This window comes from Paroedura picta, chromosome 7 (genome assembly GCF_049243985.1).
Source record: "Paroedura picta isolate Pp20150507F chromosome 7, Ppicta_v3.0, whole genome shotgun sequence".
Taxonomy (NCBI): domain Eukaryota; kingdom Metazoa; phylum Chordata; class Lepidosauria; order Squamata; family Gekkonidae; genus Paroedura; species Paroedura picta.
In genome coordinates, this window is record NC_135375.1 from 111,367,331 (window position 1) to 111,387,609 (window position 20,279).

At 44.6% G+C, this 20,279-nt stretch overlaps 1 protein-coding gene across 9 annotated transcripts in view; it reads left to right on the forward strand.

Moving 5' to 3' along the window:
- Positions 1-20,279, forward strand: part of KCNMA1 (potassium calcium-activated channel subfamily M alpha 1) — a 581,951-nt gene that overhangs the window by 434,479 nt on the left and 127,193 nt on the right. For 7 of the 9 annotated variants that reach the window (XR_013232722.1, XM_077345953.1, XM_077345954.1 and 4 more), the window contains 2 exons: positions 617-703; positions 2,765-2,841. Coding sequence is in view for 8 of the 9 variants with exons in the window: in XM_077345953.1 (XP_077202068.1) it covers positions 617-703; positions 2,765-2,841 (164 nt within the window). In the remaining variant the exon portion in view is untranslated. Of the gene's footprint in view, positions 1-616; positions 704-2,764; positions 2,842-8,303; positions 8,313-17,083; positions 17,258-20,279 lie in introns of all 9 variants that reach the window. The other 2 variants (XM_077345959.1, XM_077345960.1) reach the window with 2 other exon arrangements.

Here is a 20,279-nt window from a genome sequence, read left to right on the forward strand (position 1 = left end):
CTCCTGGGAATTGTAGTCCATGGACATCTGGAGGGCCGCAGTTTGACTACCCCTGCCATAAACAATGGAATGTATACTAATAGGGAGCCCATTAATAAGTATGATTTTTTTGGTAACAAAAACTGGTATCAAGGGGACACAGGACATTAAATACGAGAAGAGGGCTTTGCTAAGCAACTCTTCCTCAGAAACTCTTTCACTTTTCATTAATCACAATGTCCCCCCCCCCCAATCTTCAATACAAAGCAAGAAATCAAAACTTTTCCAGATTTTCCGTCCCCTAATGCAAAACAACTAATGATTTTATATAAGACGTGAAAGTCAATGATATAACACCTGCCATAGATTATGATTTAGATTAATTAAATACCTTCTTTTAAAAAAATGTTGAAGCCCTGGTCAGATTTGAAACTTCCCATTCAAATTGTTTTTAAATTTCGAAAACAACCAATCCATTTTTGACTAATGGGCCCCCTATAATGAAACAAAGATGAAATGATTTCTTCAGGTTAGTAATTAAAACAAACAAACAAAAAAGCATGGTCTAATGGCGTGTCCTTGGGGTCTTTTTATTTTTAAAAATTGGGTGTTTTTGTTTGTTTGTTTCATCGGACAGTATATTAATCAATCCTGGAAACCAGGTGAAGATTCAAGAGGGTACCTTAGGATTCTTCATTGCAAGCGATGCCAAAGAAGTAAAAAGGTAGGTCTTTGCTAGGGTTTGAATACTAATTATGCCTTCTCTACTTTGGTTGACCTTTGGTTTACTGTGTAACTTAAAAGCTAATCTGTATTGACCTTGCAAGCAAATTCTTAAAACATGCTTCAAAATGTGTGATATAAACGACATGTAGAATAGTGCCGGCTAGATATGGGGAGAGGAAAGGGAGAGGCAAACGTAAGCCACTTTGAGACTCCTTTGGGTAGAGAATAGCAGCATATAGGAACCAACTCTTCTTCTTTTTCAGTAATATCAGGGCTCTCTCAGCCTCACCCACCTCACAGGGTGTCTGTTGTGGGGAGAAGAAAGGGAAGGCGAATGTAAACCACTGAGTCTCCTTTGGCATATAAGAACCAACTCTTCTTCTTCATCATCCATTCCTGCCAGAGAAATTCCACTGAATCCTGTCAGTGCCTTTTAATTTGGTACTTAGTAACCAATAGAAATCAAGCTTCTTCATGTCCTTTCCTCTCATTTACATTTGGGTATTTCTTTCCCTTTTACACCGTTCTTATATAAGCTTCTCAAACTGTCAAGTCCACTTTTAAGCCATACAGTATTATCTTTCTGGCCAGACAGTGGGCTATGGCCATCACCATTCAGTTAATATGCACCTTGTGAAACAATCCTTCCTTTCCTTTTTTTTCTGGACTTGGTGCCAATCAATTTCATCGTGTTCTAGAATGCTGGGAGAGGGATAAGATCTCTTTCTGCCTACTTTCTCCACACTATTTATGATTCTGTCATTTTCATACCCCTCTTAAGCCTGCCCGGTCCCATCAGATCTGAGAAGCTAAGGAGGGTTGGGCCTTGTTAGTCTTCCAATGGGAGACTGCAAAAGAAGCCTAAAGCTGCTACATAGAGATGGGCCATACCAAACAATTTCTTAAGGTCTCTAGTCTTGAAAACCTCATGACGAGCCACCACAGAATCGTGCGTCTCAGTGGATTGAGTCTTATTCTTGCCTTTGCGTGCACAGTCCCCATTGGCATGCTGCTGGAGATGTGATATCAGACATCCAAACGAAGCCTCACCTCTTGGGTCCAGCTGACTTTGGACTTGCCCCATCTTTGAAGAGTAGGAGTTGAATTTATTGTGTTTGGCCATGGGCCATAACAATAGAAATCATTAGCAGTATAAAATAAGTGCAAAAAATATGCAATATAAAATACAAGGTTGACTTCCTCTGTAGAACAGTCAACAGAAGAGAGTGAAAGAAGAGACTGGCAGATCAATTCCCTTATAGTGATAGAAGAAGAAGAAGAAGAAGAAGAAGAAGAAGAAGAAGAAGAAGAAGAAGAAGAAGAAGAAGAAGAAGAAGAAGAAGAAGAAGAAGAAGAGTTGGTCCTTATATCCCTTCCAACTCTATGATCCTTATAGCAGAGAGCTAGTTGAAAACAGGGTGGGTGGGCACTGGAGGAGTATAGCAGGCAGAAGAGCTTCCGTTGGCATCACTGGGTTCTTTGAAGCCAAAGCAACTTTTGAGAACGCCAGAGTTACCCTAGTTCTGTAGTTGCAGGAATCTGCATAAGTGCCCTGCATTCATTTCATGAGGACGTCTAAATCCCTCCAGAACACGAAACTGAGTGAACTAAGTGGAGCAAATGGCCTTTCCACATCTTTTACTGACCCTTTCTCCAAAATAAAGAAGTCTTTGAGACAGCGATTCTCCTGCCAAGCCAAAGGTTCTTCATCACTTCTGTGTTTGGATAATAAAGACACTTTGGATGCTACTTTCCCAAGATGAAAGCCGCACGATCTGATCCGCCGTGTCATATTTATTAACCATTCCCCCAATTATTTTTGAGTTAAATTTATTAAAAGAACCACGGACTTAAATCACCCAGCCTTGTGTTTGAAATTAATTGTCTCGTAGCAAACACTGCCTTCTTTAAATGTCTAAACCTTTCAAAAGATTAAAGGAAATTAGGGCTGGCATGTTTCATTAATTTGGCACTTGTAGCAAGGCAGGAAATGTGGGACTAATTTCATTTGTATGGATTAAGAAATGTGTCAGTTTTTCCATTCTCTCTCCCTCTCTAGGGCATTTTTTTACTGCAAGGCCTGTCACGATGACATCACAGATCCCAAAAGGATAAAAAAGTGCGGCTGCAAACGACGTAAGTAATGTCAAACACCCCCCCTGCCCCCCATACACACACACACACACTCACACACACAATGAAAGAACTGTTCAGCCTTAAGGTTTTTGCACAGTTGTAGGGAGAGACCAGGAAATCTTTACATACCGATCTGATCAGTTAAGTGTTGCTGGTTACTGTGACAAACCCATATTCTAAAAATTCACTTTTGCATGTTTTGTTTGCACTTTCACCATCATTGGGCACTCAAGGTAACAAAGTTCCGATAATTGTCATGTTATATTTTCAAGGGTAGCCATGTTTGTCGTGGTAGAAGAGCTTGATTTGAGACTTGCAGCACTCAAGAGACCAATTTTAAGGCATGAGATTTGGACGGTGAAAGCTCTAGTCGGCAGATGACAAAAAGGGAGCTTTGGTTCTCGAAATCTCATACCCCGAAAATCTTGCAGATAAAAAAATGGAGCTTTGACTCTTTAACAGCTAATACCCCGAAAATCTTGCAGCTCAGTAGTTCCTACCCCCCAAAATCTTGCAGACCATGAAGGGAACTGTGATAATCGCATAATCCCAAATCTTGCTGGTCCCTGAGGTGCTACTGTACTTGAAATGGCTCTGTAACATTACATGTGCACGGTACAAATTCCGACATTTAATGCGCTTGATGGTTACACACACACACACCCACACTCACACCCTAGCATTTATAGACATTTAGCAGTGTTGAATCAAACCCCGCCCCAAGTTACCCTGCGTGAAAATCCATCTTTGCCTCTTCTGCCAAAGACTAAATGGGGGTCCATCTCACTCGTTCCCACAGGAAAAAACAGCCTTCAGCCTGTTAATGGTGGTAGCCATGACATACAGCACTGTGCTTGAGCCATGCTCCTTTCCAAAGTCAGCCATTTGCTCTTGAGCCCCACTTTTCCCTGTGCTTCTGATTTTACTTATTGTTTAAATAAGAAACTTTAGAAGTGCTGGAGGGCCAGATCATTTGTTAGTCCCTCAATATTGCTGATTATTTTTCCCACAACAGACTAGCGTAATTACCTATCTGGAATAAAATAAAGGGTTTTGTTTCTTTTGGCAAACATATATGCAAATTATTTTCCCCATTCTTAGTTTTTGGGAACCTGTTCACTATGACAAAGCATGGGAAAGCTCCCTGTTCTGGGCACATGACAGGGCCCTTCATCCTTTCCTGCTAATGCTGACATGCTCTGTGTGTGCTGTCCACACCAGCTGTTCCAGAGATTTACCATGGTGGCCACAGCTCTTCCTGGCGCCATGTGCTGTCGGCATGTGCAGAATGGTTGCACACAGACTTTCCCTGAAGGACTGAAAGTCCTCTGGAAGCCCTTCCACCAGCAGTGTGTTAAAAGTCACTTCCTCTGACCACACCATTGTGTCCCTGTGTGATTCTCGTGTGCCCACCAACACCTCTCCTGGCAGCCCCCATGGGTGGGGCCAGGTAGAGGTTTTGCCCAGTGAGACTTCTGATTGGTTGAGTAGCTTTTTAAAAAAACGCTATGCTGCCACCATAGCACAAGAAACTTCACTGTTCACATAAGGATGAACTGCAGGAACCATTTTGAGTCTAGCACTTCCTCCTCGGGGAGCTATTCTACAGCAGCCATTTTGTAGCCATGCTGCGTCAGGATTCAATCCAAAGGTGTCCACAGGCTCAAAAAGGTCGGGGCGGGCTGTCCTAATGTCTGGGAATCCATGCAAAACTGACATCTGTGTCAGTTGAAGCTTACCTGGCGACCCAGTTTTGTTTTGACTAATGTGAGATATCCGAGAAAGAAAATCATCTAATGATACATGGAATTTGTGGGAAAGCACATTTTTGGGTGCACTCAGCTACTATCTTTGTATGAGGACAAACCTGCAATAAGATCAGAATTCTTGTGCAGCTTCCATGATCACATGTTCTTATCAATGCACCTCCTCCGCATGTACACATGATGAAATCATCAGGGCTATAGATCCTGACCCAAGGGCCCTTGCCTAGTGTAACCGGAAAACTTTAAAATGCATCTTTAGGGTTTTGCAGAATTGTATATGTCTGTCGCATAGGGCTGGTTCAGACGTGGACCAATGCATCTCTGGGACCGCCCCCAAAGTCTCCAGGCCAGAACTGGAGCTTCTGACATAGCACGGGGGTCACTGAGTCAGCACTTCTCAATTCAAGCTTATAATAAACAGAACTTGTTCCCTAAGCAATTGTTTCAAGGCACAGCCCTATCTGGAAGGCAGAGAATCTTCATCAAAACATAACCTTTAGCATAAACCATTTCACTGTAGGTGAAAAGTGTATCTTAATACAGAAAGAGAGATCAGATCCTCCACTATGGAACCAAAACCAATTCCCAATAGTTGCATGGCCAATTAAAGGTAAAGGTAAAGGTAAAGGTATCCCCTGTGCAAGCACCGGGTCATGTCTGATCATTGGGGTGACGCCCTCTAGCGTTTTCATGGCAGACTCAATACGGGGTGGTTTGCCAGTGCCTTCCCCAGTCATTACCCTTTACCCCCCAGCAAGCTGGGTACTCATTTTACCGACCTCAGAAGGATGGAAGGCTGAGTTGACCTTGAGCCGGCTGCTGGGATTGAACTCCCAGCCTTATGGGCGGAGCTTTCAGACTGCATGTCTGCTGCCTTACCACTCTGCGCCACAAGAGGCTCATGCATGGCCAATTAGAAGGTTGCAATTATCTCCTTTATCACCACCATACCAGGGCTAGCAGTAGAAGTTTTCATTTAAGTGGGATGGGATTTATGTTGTTCTGCTTTATATAGTCAGAAAAATTCAATTGTAAAGCTTTTTCATGGACTGGTATTTTTTTTTCCTGGGCTGCCCTTCTTGTCAGCCATGCTGGTCCAAAAGGAAACAAATCTGAAAACCCAGAACCCAATCCCCAAAATATCTTTTATTAGGACCAACCTTACAAGATGCAACTGTGAGATTGCCCAGTTGTATCATGAGTCCGGTGCTAATAAGAAGGACTGCCCTGCCTTGGATGGTCCATGCTAGTGTGATGTCACCAGAACTCAGAAGCTCTGATACTGGTTAGCACTTGGATGGGAGACGATGGAGGAAGTTGAGGGTCATTATGCAGAAGCAGCCAATGGCCAACCACCCCTGAAAGTCTGTTGTCTTGGAAACCCTACACAGTCTACCATAAGTCAGCTGTGATTTGGGGGCCAATAATACTCACCATCATCATAAAATATATTACGTGGACTATGTTATGTTTGATTCCTAAGTACAATTAAAATATGCCCCCAACTTTTTCAATTTATTACTTCCCAGCCTTTCACTTAAGTCAAATTAGAAACAAACAGAACTTGTGTTGAAATAAGCTTCTAAGGATTTTCCTAATCTTTATTCAGAGGACTGGTCCACCTAGACCACATCAGTCTCCCTTCTGTGTATCAGCACAAGACCACTATATCTTGCAGAGAACTCTGGGTACCATATCTAGCATGTACCTTGTGCTCCGTGACTTCACCCAGCCTACATGAACTGAGCATCCCCTAGATACTGGCCAAATGGTGGCTTTTCAGATGTCCATGGATGACAGTTCCCATGAAGCTCATGGGATGTGGTCCATGGACATCTGGAGAGCCACAGTGTGGCCACCCCTACCTTAGAGCATACCCAGCATGCCTCTCAGTCTGTGCACTCCGGGGGTGGGGGGAATTGGTAGCACTGGCCAGTTTCTCTTCTGAAGAGGGCTGTTTGCCAGTAGAGATGGTCCCACTGAGTAATCTTTCAGGGTTCCAGGCAGGAAAGCCACTGATGTCCTCTTACTGGTAACAAGTCTTGAATCCAGCCATTGTAGAGCTCGACAGGGGTCTTTTCAGTCTTCTGTGTCCCCTCATCAGAGTCTAAACTTGGGACCACCATCCACCTGCAGTGCTTTCCAGGTGTAGAGCCACTGATTTTAGTGGGATTTCTTGGGGGGCATGGAATGGGAAACATATTAGCCTAGAAGCATATCCATTTGCTCAACCTGTGCTGGCCCTCTTTGCCACATGGACCTCTCTGCTGTGGAATGACAACCCGGTCTCTTGGAGGCTGGACTTGGGGGCATCCCTAGCACATATTTTTGGCCACTTTATTTCGGTGGATGCTGAGAAGGACTCACCTTTCCTTTTGCTAATTAATGAGCACCATGACAAAAAACAGAAACAGTTGTGGGTGCAGATGGAATGCATAAGATGAAACAAAGGCATGGGGATAAACCCGTGCATCCAGGTGAATGAAACAGGAAAGAAAATGTCTTCCTTGCAAGGAAATCTTAATTATGGCGGCATTAATTACATGCAGTTTCCTGGGACAGTTGAAAGCTACGTTCTTTAATAATGCATCTGAGGTTTCCCGTCCCTTCAGATGCTGTCTGAACATTAGCTTCAGCATTGTCAGGGTCTAAAAGTGATCCTGACCCACATAGCTATTTGTCCAAACCTGTTAGGCCTAATATTAATAATTCAGCACAGAGCTCCGCGGCTTCACAGAGCCAGAGATAATTAGAGTAACCGTGCTTTCCTTTCATAGATTCCTCCCCACCACCACCTTCCATTCATTTTCTTCCCCCATCCTTTGTACAATTTGCAGATTTTCATGTCACGTTGTCCAGAATGAAATTCTGGTGCGAAAATTCTGCACACCACAGGATTATGGGCCCCTCGTGGTGTATCATGCTTTCAGACTTGTTATCCTGTTAATTTCATCGCAGACTTCCCAGGCAAGAGCCAGAATTAATACACGTGAAGAGATGGCAGTTACATGCATAGATCTTTATCAGAACTGCAATGTTTAGTCAATGAATCACTTTGCTTCATAGATCAATTGAACTAGGATGCCTGGAGATGAGTCAGCAGCAGATTACTTCTGAGGGATTTGTTTTCATGCCAAAAAGCATGAGTGGCAGGCACCAGTCTCAAAGAGGCATCCGTTCTTCCATCTCTCTTGCACGAGAGAGAGGACTTGTTCTCAGACTCTGTCCCCTGCCAAATGCACGCATCATCTGAAAACAAAAAGCATATGCTTCTTTATCGGAATTATTGTTTTATTCATAAGTAAATGTATGCAGGCTTAAAACAGACTGAAAATATGGTTCATCAGCTATGATTTACATAAACCTCCCTTATCTTCCCACCAGCCACGGTCATTCTGGGATGGAAATTCCGGCAGCGGATAGTCTTCCTGCACTGTTGTATTAACCAATTCTGTTATATACTTGTAACAATTCTTTTTTCAGCCATGATGCCTCCTTCGGAACAGGGTGGGTCCCCCACCCCCCACTCCCCACCCCCCATCCTATCCCCATCCAAGGCCATTTCTTGGGTATGCTGATGCGCTTAATGGGAATTGCGTTAACCGTTGATCATTGACAATGTTTTGATTTGTTTTTCCTCTTGCTGCCTTGGGACACGGCACGGCCCCCTACTCTATTTTAACCGCACACTGGTAGTGATCTATTGTGAGTAAAAACGGGTTCCCTGTAGCCCTGAGTGCACTCCAACCTGTCTTCCTTCCAGTAGAGAGTATTCTTTGTTTTGTTCAGTATTCTGGTTCTTTTCTTTAGTGTTGCATGTTAGCAGTGGTGTCCAACCCCCATCTCATTCTGTATAGCCATCTGGGTTAGGAATGACGTTGAAGAAAATACAGCAGTCTTTCAGCTTGTCTTCTCCTGCCCTTTTTCTTCTCGGCCTTGCCCCGCCCTCTAAATTGTATTTTCATTCTTCCTAATGAGATATCGTCTATATAAAACATCACCCTTTTCTAATTCCTCCTGCGTTATTACGTGGAGGTAAGTTACTATTTCCATTCACTGCCTGTCCATGTGAAGCAGAGTCGTCTCTGGACATATTTCTAATCTCATGCTTGGGGCATAGGCATACCATAAGGAGATTTAGTATTCCCTCTTTCCAAGGACCTCGGGAAACCATATTTCATGGGAGGTAAAGGCTTAGGGCTGCTAGCAGAGAATTCTCAGCACCTTCTCCCATCTACCATTTTCAGGATTCAGGGCAGGTGGGGAGGAGCCATACCTGTTAAAGAGTTATAAAGCCAATTCTGTTGGTTAGGGACCATCACACTACGATCTGAAACCGTGGTTTCATATAGTGCCTTCACTATGGTTTTACATGTTGGAATCTTAGGATTAAAGAGATGTCAAGAGATATAAAGCCAGTATGTTTAGCTAGTATCAATCACACCAGGAGCTGGGTGTTGGACAAGGTGGCCTGTATGGCCCCTTCCAACTCTATGATTCTATCTGAAACCATGGTTTCTGTGGTATTAACTGCGGTTAACTGGTTTATCATGTTGTGTGAATCAAGAAAACAATAGTTTAATCCTAGCTCATTTCCCTGGTCCATTATCCCCAACCCTGGAGCAAAGAGCAGTCTTACTGAACACAGTTAGGAGATCTTTCTATGTTTTCCCAAGCCAGGGGGAGCCACTTATCTGGGAGTGGATCCCATGTGGCTGGGAGAATTTTACATGCCCAGGCTGTGATGGGACTAATTGTGTGGGTTTTCCCAGAGATCTAGCCACACCCACCCATTGGGTTTTTACTCAGGACACTTATGGTGGGACACCACCCATAGTCTTGGGTCTTCTCCATGTTACCTGAACCATGAGAGCTCCCTTGAAATTGGGCATTCAGCTTTTGGGCCCCTTGTCACTCTGTCCCCTCTTACTTTAAGCTTTTGAGTTAGGAGATCACAGTGTAGAAAAGAATGCTTTCAGATATTACAAAGGGGCCTCCATAACCAGTCTGCAACACAGTAGGTCCTGTCTAACACAGGCTTTCTCAACCAGGGTCTTGGGAGACCCGGGAGTTTCTTGATTGCTCCGGAAGGGTTTCCTGAATGGGTGGTAGTTAATTAATTTTGAACATATTTTTAAATTTGCTAAACATTTATTGGACAATATGAATGTATATGGTCATGTCAACCCATCCACCCCTCCCAAAATGGCCGGTGGTGGGCCTGGAGGGGATGGGAAGAGGAGGAGCCTCAGGAGGGGCATGTAAGCTCTGCTTCCCACCCATATCCTACACAATCGCACCACTTCTGGGGTTCTAGAAGCCTCAATGTTAAGAAAGCTGAGAACAGTTGAGGTGATGAAGTTTGCATCGGTACTTTTCCAAATAATCTTCTCCCTCTTGCTCATTTGGCCTCTCACTGAGTACTCACAGCATAACCTTCATCAGAAAACCAGCGCATGACAGGTCAGGATTCTGGATGAAAGTTATCTGCATTGCTTGCTAGATTAGAACTTCTCAGGAGATTAAGCTTGGTTTGGGAAAGCTAGCTCCATCTCTCTGGGCACAGTCGTTAACTGAGCTGAAAGGAAACCACTAAAGGCAACAAAGGGGGGCATAGTCAGGTGGGCTGTAGGGTGGGATGGACCTCCCCTCACCTGCTGGCTCCATTTTTGGTTTTGTATTTTAAACAGCCCCCCTTTCCCATGTTAGAGAGGGTGACCATGCACTTAAAAACACATGACTCCTCCAGCCGTTTCTCCTTTTGCCTACAGACTTTGTTATAGACATTGAGGTGTGCAGGCATTTGCCCTGTCATTATGGCAAAGGAGAGGAGGAAATAGCAACCCCTGCCAGATTCTCCCTTTTCAAATGTCTTCTTCCAACTTTACACATGACTGGATTTGCAAAGAAAATCCTAAAGTTGTGTGGCACCATTAACTGCGGTTGTTGACCAACAAGAGGAAAGAACAAGCAAAATGATACCAAAATAACCATTAGATTATGAAAGTTGCTCAGTTCTGGTGGTTGTGCAGTCATTATAAGCAAAGAGCTTTGGTCAGGAAAATGGGAGCCAGTCTGGTCTCTCAAAACCATTTGCAATCTTATCAGTTACCTGCAGAAGTTCTAGTTACATTTCTATCTAGACTAAATGTGAACTTTCCCCCATAGTCTAGTCACTTCTAGACTAGACTACGCGGACCTACCCTTGACTCTGATCCGGAAATTACAGCTGGTACAAAATGCGGCTGCCAGGGTCCTCACTAGGACACCTTGGAGGGGCCATATTCAGCCGGTGCTCCATCATCTGCACTTGGTTACCAGTCTGTTTCTGGGTCAAGTTTAAGGTATTGGTATTAATCTTTAAGGCCATACGCGGCCTGGGTCCTGCCTACCTGTGGGACTGCTTGGTTGCTTATGCTCCCCGCAGAGCCCTTTGTCCTGGGGGTAGGAATTTACTGGTTGTCCTGGACCCTTGGGACATTCACCTGGCCTCGATCAGTGTCAGGGTCTTTTTGGTCCTGGCCCCAACCTGGTGGAATGAGCTCCCGGAAGAGCTGAGGGCTCTGAGGGAATTACCAGCTTTCCGCAGGGCCTGCAAGATGGAGCCATTCTGCCAGGCGTATGGTTGAGGCCAGGGTGGAGTCCCAGGTTTCCAACTTGGATCCCAGGGTCTATCAGACCAGCTCCCCCTCTCACTGGAGGGATGGTAGGGCCTCAGGCTGAACAAGATGGGATTAGAATAGATTATAGAGCGGGGGTAGTCAACCTGTGGTCCTCCAGATGTCCATGGACTACAATTCCCAGGAGCCCCTGCCAGCAAATGCTGGCAGGGGCTCATGGGAATTGTAGTCCATGGACATCTGGAGGACCACAGGTTGACTACCCCTGTTACAGAGGATGTCCACTGCTGCCTGTTATATTGTTTTTTACTGTTAATTGGGCAAATTATGGGGGTTTTATTGTATTTTTAATATTTTATTATGTAAACCGCCGCGAGACCTGCTGGGGAGCGGCGGTATATAAATCTAATAAAAAAATAAATAAACACCCCATTCAAACACATGTCCTGTTAGCCACAACCTGTAAAGAATGATATCTGACTTATAGATGTAAATTTAGCAGCATCTGAAATCCTGGGAGGGGGGGAGGAGATGAGGCTGCAACTAGGAAGGCTATTCTGAAGACGGTCAGGAAATGGACAATTCCTTATTGTCTTGTGAAGTCGATTTCCATCTCCTATGCAGTAGGCGCAGCCAACGTCATAAAAGATCAAAGAGTCAGATCTCACTTGCTCTGTCTTTGGCATCCACACACGTGGTTCACAGATGGAGCAAGGAGGGCTCTGGATGGGTCCAGGATTTCTTTAGAAGTAGGGCACCTAGTGAACGAATGGGCGATTAAAGGTAAAATCTAGAACTGTTAAAGAGAAAGAGCCCAATTTTTTCTGCCTGCGCTAGAGCAAGGGAAGAAAGAGCTGAATGTTGTTGCGCGAGATCTAGTGCAAAAAAGAACTGCTGTAACGCAATTTATGGAACCTGCCTCTGAATTACGAGATCTGAGCCAGAGTTTTGCTGCCGTTTTTATGGAGAATTTCATTGTGAATTTCCTCCATTCAGCAGGGGGTTGGACTAGATGACCCTGGAGGTCCCTTCCAACTCTATGGTCCTATGTCCCTATAAAAAATCACCTTGTTCTAATTCCTCCTGTGTTATTAACATGGATGTAAATGATTATTCCCATTCACTGCCTGTCCACATTAAGAAAACAACCACCAGGAGGCAGAGTAGGAAGCAAACATACCAATGCGCCTCTGGGTTTAAGAAAATTACAGCATAGCTTGCGGAAACTAGCTGTGCCCAAATTCTAAACTCTATGCCAGGTGGCCAAACTGTAGCTCTCCAGGTGTCCATGGACTACAGTTCCCATGAGCCTCTGGCAGTAGTCCATGGACATCTGGAGAGCTACAGTTTGGCCACACCAGACTAGGCTAAGCTTGGAACAGTGTTTGACACAAAAACAAAACTAACTAAACCAAGTTGAATTTTAACAAGGCATCACCACTCCCCCAAATAAATGAGCACAGGTGTGCACATGTTGATGAGTAATTCAGGAGGCCCCGCAGGGTCACTTGGGGTTTTGAATTTTCTGAGGCAGGCAAAGGCCCATTTCAGAAAGATGACCCTGGCAAGGATCCATTGGTATGGCAGGGAATCTGCCATGTGTTGAATGATGGGTGGTGGACAGATGGACTGGAGGAACCCTCCTTGGAAGTCACCAAACTGGCCGAAGTGCTCATGAAAAACAGTTTTGGCTCAGAAATGACCATCAGTCCAGGCCCACGAAGAAGGAGTTTAAGTGGGGGTCTGGGTTTACAATATATTCCAGAACCTTCATGAAACTTCTTAATTAGTACTTTCTCACTTTTTCCTTAAATTTTTGAACTCTTTTTCTATTATTTTTCTCTCGTACCATTTTCAATAGGTTTTCCTTTTTTCAATGAGTAGCTTTTTGTATTGTTTCTTTTGGGAGGGGGAGTGAAACCCCTGCCCCACCCCCTTTGTACACGCCCTTGCTTCAGTTGTGTGGGAGAAAAAATGGGCTGCAGAGAGCCAGGCATGTTAAATAAGCATTCTCCACTGGCGCATAGCACAATTCTTCGCTCGGAGTAGAAACAAAACAGTTTGGTTGGTGTTTTAATTCTCTGCTTTAAAAAAGGGGGAATAAAATATTTGCCTCTGAGGAAGCATTCTTCTGTCTCATCATGTATAATGAAAGAGAAGCGAGAAACATAAAACCCAACAGTTTGTTAAACTTCAGTGGTAGGAAACGTTACGGGAGACCATCATGCAGCTGAACGTGGAAGAGGCGCCTGATACTGTCTGCTGGAACCCACAATTAAGGAATTTTGATGGTTGCTAACTGATTAGGGGAAGCAGCAAACACAGTTCCCTTCCACTGACGTTTCTTAACATCAGAACTTTCCGAAAGGGAGAAACAGCCAAAAAAATTTAACGTCTACGCAGGCTGTGATTCGTTGCCTTCAAGCCAACGGCACAGTAAGCATGGCGCATAAAGACGGGGGAAATTAATGGTCACAACTCGTTTTAAGACGCACTGCTGTATTTTTTTTACCCAAAATCCAAAACCTGAAACCATACCGCGAGGAACCCTTTGCAGTTCTTTAGTCCGATGATGTTATCCAGCATCGCCATTGGGCAAAATTAAATCAAGCCTAGCTGTTCTTGTAACACCACAGTCCCCTTTTGTGAGCGTAATTCCTTTGTGAAGTTTCTCTTTGTTGTCATTTACCTCTTGCTGTGGATCATAAGAGGAGTGGAATTGAAATGACGTCGTATCCATTTCAATTCTTAAAGGGAGTCCATCTCTCTCTCTCTCTCTCTTTTTATTCACCCCTCAGCGGACTGACAAGGAGTCCCAGATCTCTTTAGGCAGCTGCTGTCTGGTGGAGATCCACTAGATGTCCTCCTAGATCAACTTTTTGTTACCATTGCTGTTATTCCAAGGAGACTAGGGGAGTGGTGGACTTGCAGAGACAATGGTAACAAAAAATGGGTAATCAGCAGAGAAGGAGAAGGCCTTTACACCTCTTTGTTTCCCCTCTCAAACTCGGAAGCTTGCTGGATACCTGGGCGACTTCTCCCAAGGGTGGTCCAGAGAAGGCTTGGCTTTTAAAGAGATTTCTGAGGTGTTGGGAGAACTGTGAAGCACTGATTAATGAAGCCACCATGGAAGAGTCTCCTGTCTTTCTTTGCTGATTGCCTTATTTAATTAACGTTTATGGTGGTTTAATGGGAAACCGTCCGTGTGTGGATGTGCCGTTTTAAATCATTCCATCACCCCGGTAATCTGCCCGGCCACCGTTTCTTCGTGATGACTCCATCCTGTTGCCTGTTCAGATGCATTTCAAAATATTTATTTTGTCCTTCCGTTAGTGTGAGTGCCAAATGACTGTGTCCACAGGAATGAGGAGTAATGAGCACAATGGCTTACCAAAGTGTGTTTCTCTGATGATACGATGGCTCGCATATGGATGGATTAAAAACAAGTCCACTTTGATGTGTTTGTTATCAGATCTAAGATGCTTCCCTGCATGTTGACAAAGTCAATGAAGAAGAAATGATGCATGGCCTCAGAATCATTAATATATTAATAGTTTTTTTGGGGAAAGAAACAGTACTCAAAATTCACTGAGTCTTAATTTAGGCCAATTCCATTGCTGCATAAAAGTGATGAAGAAGCTGGTTCTTCAAATGCTTGCCTCTCCTGTTTTTTTTTTTTTTCCCCCTTTGTGGCTTCTTCTATTATCGGCTTTTGACAAAATACCACTTTAGACAGGAATGAAAACCGGGGACTGTTATTAACCAGTATCAAAACATTATCCCACGGGTGTTTTCTTCAGTTTTGTGACTGCCCTGGATTACAAGAAGGTTCTTTGACGCCAGGTGTTTGTCAAACAAAGACAAACTTTCTGGTTCCTCTCCCCAACTGGGAGTGTATTTCAGACCCAAAATCTTAATTTTCTCCCCTTAAACAAGGAACAATCTTAAAAAAAAATACACATAGACAAACGTAATCTTTTAAAATGATCATGGTTTTTGGCCCCGCTTCTCCGCAACTCTTAAATGATCTGTAGAGAGGGAGACGCGGAACTCTGGGAAACATATTCCTGTCTCCAAATTTCTCTTACTAGCCGAACTGGCTGCCTGTCAAAAACTGTAGTGTGATCCCGCCTTTATTCTAAAACCCGGGCTGCGGGGAATGATGCATGGCGTGCTGATCAGGCTTGACATGGCTGGTTGACATTTCTGAACAGCTGCAAGATAATGTGAAGGGAATGCTAAGAGTCCCTGCCACAAGAAAGGCAAGCAGAGTTCTAGAGCAGGGGTAGTCAAACTGCGGCCCTCCAGACGTCCATGGACTACAATTCCCATGAGCCCCTGCCAGCATTCGCTGGCAGGGGCTCATGGGAATTGTAGTCCATGGACGTCTGGAGGGCCGCAGTTTGACTACCCCTGTTCTAGAGGAACCAAGTCCCTGCAGAAGAGATTGCTCATTCGTCCCCATCAGTACCTGTTTTCCCACACCTGTGACGTTACCCTATGCTTGACAAATATACTGTGTATGGCAGGTTTTATAGGCCTTAGAACAGGGCTTGACCCATTTGGGTAGATTTACGTCCTCCTTTCTTGTTAAAAAAAAAAAGAATTGTACCACCCTGGGAAATGTTTTAAATTAATGTGGAATAACGACTGTTTCTATGTAAGGTTATGACGAGCCAATTTTTTTAACCAAAAAAAAACTTTTTGGGAACATCTGCTCTTAACGGTTGTGCTTTTTGGCTGCCTGCAATCTGTTTCAATGTCACTGAAATTAAATTTGTTTATGCTCAGCCCTTACCAATAAGTACGGCCCATTGCAGCATGGGAAACAATGACAAGAGATGCTTTGGTTTTTCACATTTGTGTGTGTGTATGAAATCATTTTAGGAGAATCAGACCAAAGAAGCTTTCCTGGCCATGCTTCCGTATAAAAGCAAGCTGTAGGCCTGTCAATAACTGTTGAGTAATTTAGGGTTGGGTGCTTCAGCCATCGCGCCGGCTGCTTCGGGCTGGAACAGCTGCTTTGAGGGCCGAAGCGCCCAACCCTACTTTTTGTCAGCCCTGCTGAAAAGGGAGAAATCAATGGCTTGATGACATTTGATGGCTTTCCAAATCGATTTCTCGCAGTGTTTGCAACGCTGAAATCCACTGCAGAAACAGGATGAGGCTGGGCTTGTGACTGCTGGCCCGCCGGGTTCCAGGGGACCTTTCCTGGCTTTGCTACTGGTGACCCCTGCGAAGTGAGCTGCCTCTGATGTCCCCGGCATTCCTTCCGGGAAGGAGCATCTCTCACAGGGAGAGCCTTTGCTTATCCTCTCAAAGTCTTTTTATCCCCTCAAAAAAGGTCTAGAAGGTGAACTCAGTAACGATCACGTTGATCTCAGACATTGTTTAACACTGAAAACGTTTATTTTCACAAGGCCAACAGCTACCAAACAAGCAAGCTGTTGAAAGTGATTTATTTGATTGGCACTTTCCCCCTACTCCTTCTCCTCAACAATTCTCCCTTTAGACTGTATATGTACTGGTGAGTCTTCACAGGCTCCTGACTTTACCTGGTTCCTCTGATTTTTCCCCTTCGCTCACCAACCCTCCCGCACCCCCACGTGAATAATAACGCTTGTCCTGTGATTCCCCTCCCCCCCTTTGATGCAATGTCAACCCCTTATGGTTTGAACTGTTTTTTTTAAAAAAAATAATACTACAGATTATTCTTTGCCCCTGGGTCAAGATTGTCATAAACTAAGGCCTGTCTGTTAAACCCCTGGAATGACCTTCCAGAGCTGCATTGTGATCTCTGACCTTTCCATTAACCTGCTCCTCTTCCTCTCCTCCCCATCCCAACCGTGGTTATAGCCCAGATGTCCATCTGCAAGAGACTCAAACTGGCATGTTGTTTTGGTGGTGGACGCTCTGAGCGTGAGGGCCCTTGCATGCCAGGTCGCGTGCCTAGTCACGTGGACACCCTTGAGAGCGCCTTCCCACTCTCTTCTGTCTCTGTAAATGATTGCTCCACTACTTTTCGTGCCTGTAAGTTGGATCGCCAGTGCACGCTGTTCCGTGTCTGTGGTGTCTGTGGTTCTCATCTCTGTCCTGTGTCGTACGTTGTGGTCCTATTGATTTTCCCCCCAAATAAATTGTACTGGCACATTTTTTTCTTTCTTTATGGATCCTGGCTGGTACTGTTATGTATTTTGTATATTCTGGAATGTACTTCGTTTTTAAAAAAGAATATTCACGTTTGCTTACACGTGCACGCTTGTGAGCTTTTTTGAGTTGGCCGTTGACCGGCATCTTGCTTCTGATTGAGACACACACTGTGAACAGTTGTTGATGATGTGCAATTAATGCTTCATTCCTGTCCTGGATGGATAGCCAACAGATTGGGGAGAATGCTATAAGAGGGTCCAGAAAGATTGTCCATGGGTTGGGTAGTATGTGGTACGGAGTGCATGGTGTTTAACCTTGAGGCTACCTTGGGAGGCCGGCAATGTGCTCGCCTTTTGTTTCAATCAAGTATGGAGGTATGGATCACCTGTAGTTAATGTAGCAGAGGTTTTCCCATGCCTTCTGGAAAGATGCAGGTGCCCTCTGTGCATTCGAATCTCCATCGGTCGGTTAGTGAATAAGAGACAAGCCGCATAGGGAGATACATGTGTGGCCCATTGGTAAGGTGACCAGATTTCAACACTAGTAAAGTGGGACACCATTGACCGGGGGAGGGGGGCATTCTTGATTAAAAATTTGGTCTATATGGAGCAACAAAAAGTTTCATAGAATGCATAGAACACAAAAATAGTATTGTAATATATATATATATATTTAATTTCAACCTAAGTACAATTTGCCAGGTACCCCCAGATGTCCCTCCAAAAGCGGGACAATCTGGTCACCCTATACAATAGGGGTGATGCCGGAATCTCTGACATGGTCTCTGTGTCTGCCATGTTGCCCACAGATATCTTTTCTAATTTATTTATATTTATTACTTTGACTTATATCCCCCCACTCTCAGTGGACTCATGGTGGGTTACACAAAAATAGATTAAAACCCCAGTAAAATCAATCCTAAATCCCCCAATACCATAAAAACCTGTAAAAACCCATAAAATGGCGGCATAACCCCCAATCCTCCCTGATCTACAGTCAACCATCACAGGCATAGGTTCGCAGAGTGGCATAGTGTTGGCCAGACGAAGGGCCCCAGCTGTCCCTGAAACCCTGCCTCAACCAAAGACCTGGCAGAAGAGCTCTGTATTCCAGGCCCTGAGGTACTAAGATAGCTCAATGGTGTGAATGCTCACCACTTGGAAAGTGGGTGTGGCCAGGAGGGGCCTTTGCCTAGCAAGGCTTCTGATTGGCCATGGGGATTTGATTGGCCGTGCAGACTCTTAAAAGCATATTTTGGCAGTAGTAGCCACAACGAGGGTCTTCAGTGTGTGATTGAAAGTAAGCTGCAGCAGCCATTTTGTGGCTGGGTCCACCATAGCTGTGGCCACAGACTCCAAAAGGTTGGAGACCCGGGAGTAATGTTATGCAGCGTTAGGCCACTGATTTCTGCATGGGGTTGCTCAAAACTCACCCAATGACAGCTGTGGGATCTGCCAGCCACCACACCTGCCTCTGAGGAGATGCTCTCTTTAGCCCTGGTTGCCTGCTTACAAAGCTAGCTGGGGCCAGGTTGGGAAACGGGACACCTGACTAGTAGAACTTGGGCAATCCTAAGGTTGTTTTAGAGACGATGAAAAGCAACGAGCACCAGAGAAGAGAAGGCAGTGAAGGAGTGGCTCTTAACAAAATGGGAGCAAGAAAGCCTTAGTCTCAAGGCAGCAGCCAAGGATATTCACTCAGTGCAAGCGGGACAGAAGTAGAGAGGAAATGAAGTTAGTGTTGCATTTTTCTTATTTTTCCTCACTCAGTATCCTTTTTTGTGTGGAAATGTAATGCATCAGTGCTTGACTGTATCAATTACCTCGTTATACTAACGTTTCCCTGGGTATGCTTGGGAATAGTTTTGTGATAAAAGAACCAAAACATCGGGGGGGGAGGCAGTACCCTGAAGGGACCCTGGTTCACAGCTAGTTTTAAACGCCGGTGGATTTCTGCTCTCAGTCATGGCTTCCCCCCATGCCAGCTGCACTCAATGGCTGGTGCCATTCTCATGGATTGTTATGCTGATTTGTTCTTACATTATTGGATTTGTCTTGCTATAATGAATGTCATAAGCCCCCCCGTAAGAGATGTTTTGTATTGAGAGTGCAGGACACAATGATATGAGATCAATGTACAACCTCAGCCAAGTCCTGCCAGTCTAAGAAAGGCCAAAGCTGGGGGGCGGGGGGGGGGGAGCACCATAGAAAGTCCGTAGCAAGGATGCTGGAAAACTGGAATCCAGCTTACTCAGTAAAGAATGTGGTGCAAATTAGTTTGTGAATCTCTTCTATATTATTCACAATTTCCAAGTTAAACAAATTCAGCCAATCGCAGTGTAGTTATGAACAGTAACTTCAACAATTGCAACATATAGAACATTTATTTACTTACTGACTTACTGACTTACTGACTTACTGACTTACTTATTATATTTGTATACCACCCTCCCCGAAGGCTCAGGGCGGTTCACATGAAACAGAACAGAAACAGTACAGATAACTTAGATTAACAATGATGAATGAAATGAAACAACAAGCAACAAGGAACCGTAGAAAAATTAAACATTAAAGCAACTCATCCTGATAGCCCGTAGGAGGGAGCTCAGGAGGAGGGCCCTTTGGAAGCCATCGTACAGACCGACCCCAACCAAATGCCTGGTGGAGAGTCTTCAAACACAAGATGTAATCCGCTGAATTACCACGGAAGCAAAACTAGGCCACATTTCCTTGTGCCTCCTTGACATCATAAAATAGTTCGCAGCACATACTTTCTTGAGTACGCCAGCCTCCAGTTTTCTGGCCTTCCCTTCTATGGTTTAGCCTAAGAAAGGCAGCAGCTGGCACTACGGTAAGAGCTGGGCGAGTTCTTAAGTCCCAGTGAGCAGTGTCCTTGGCAGCTG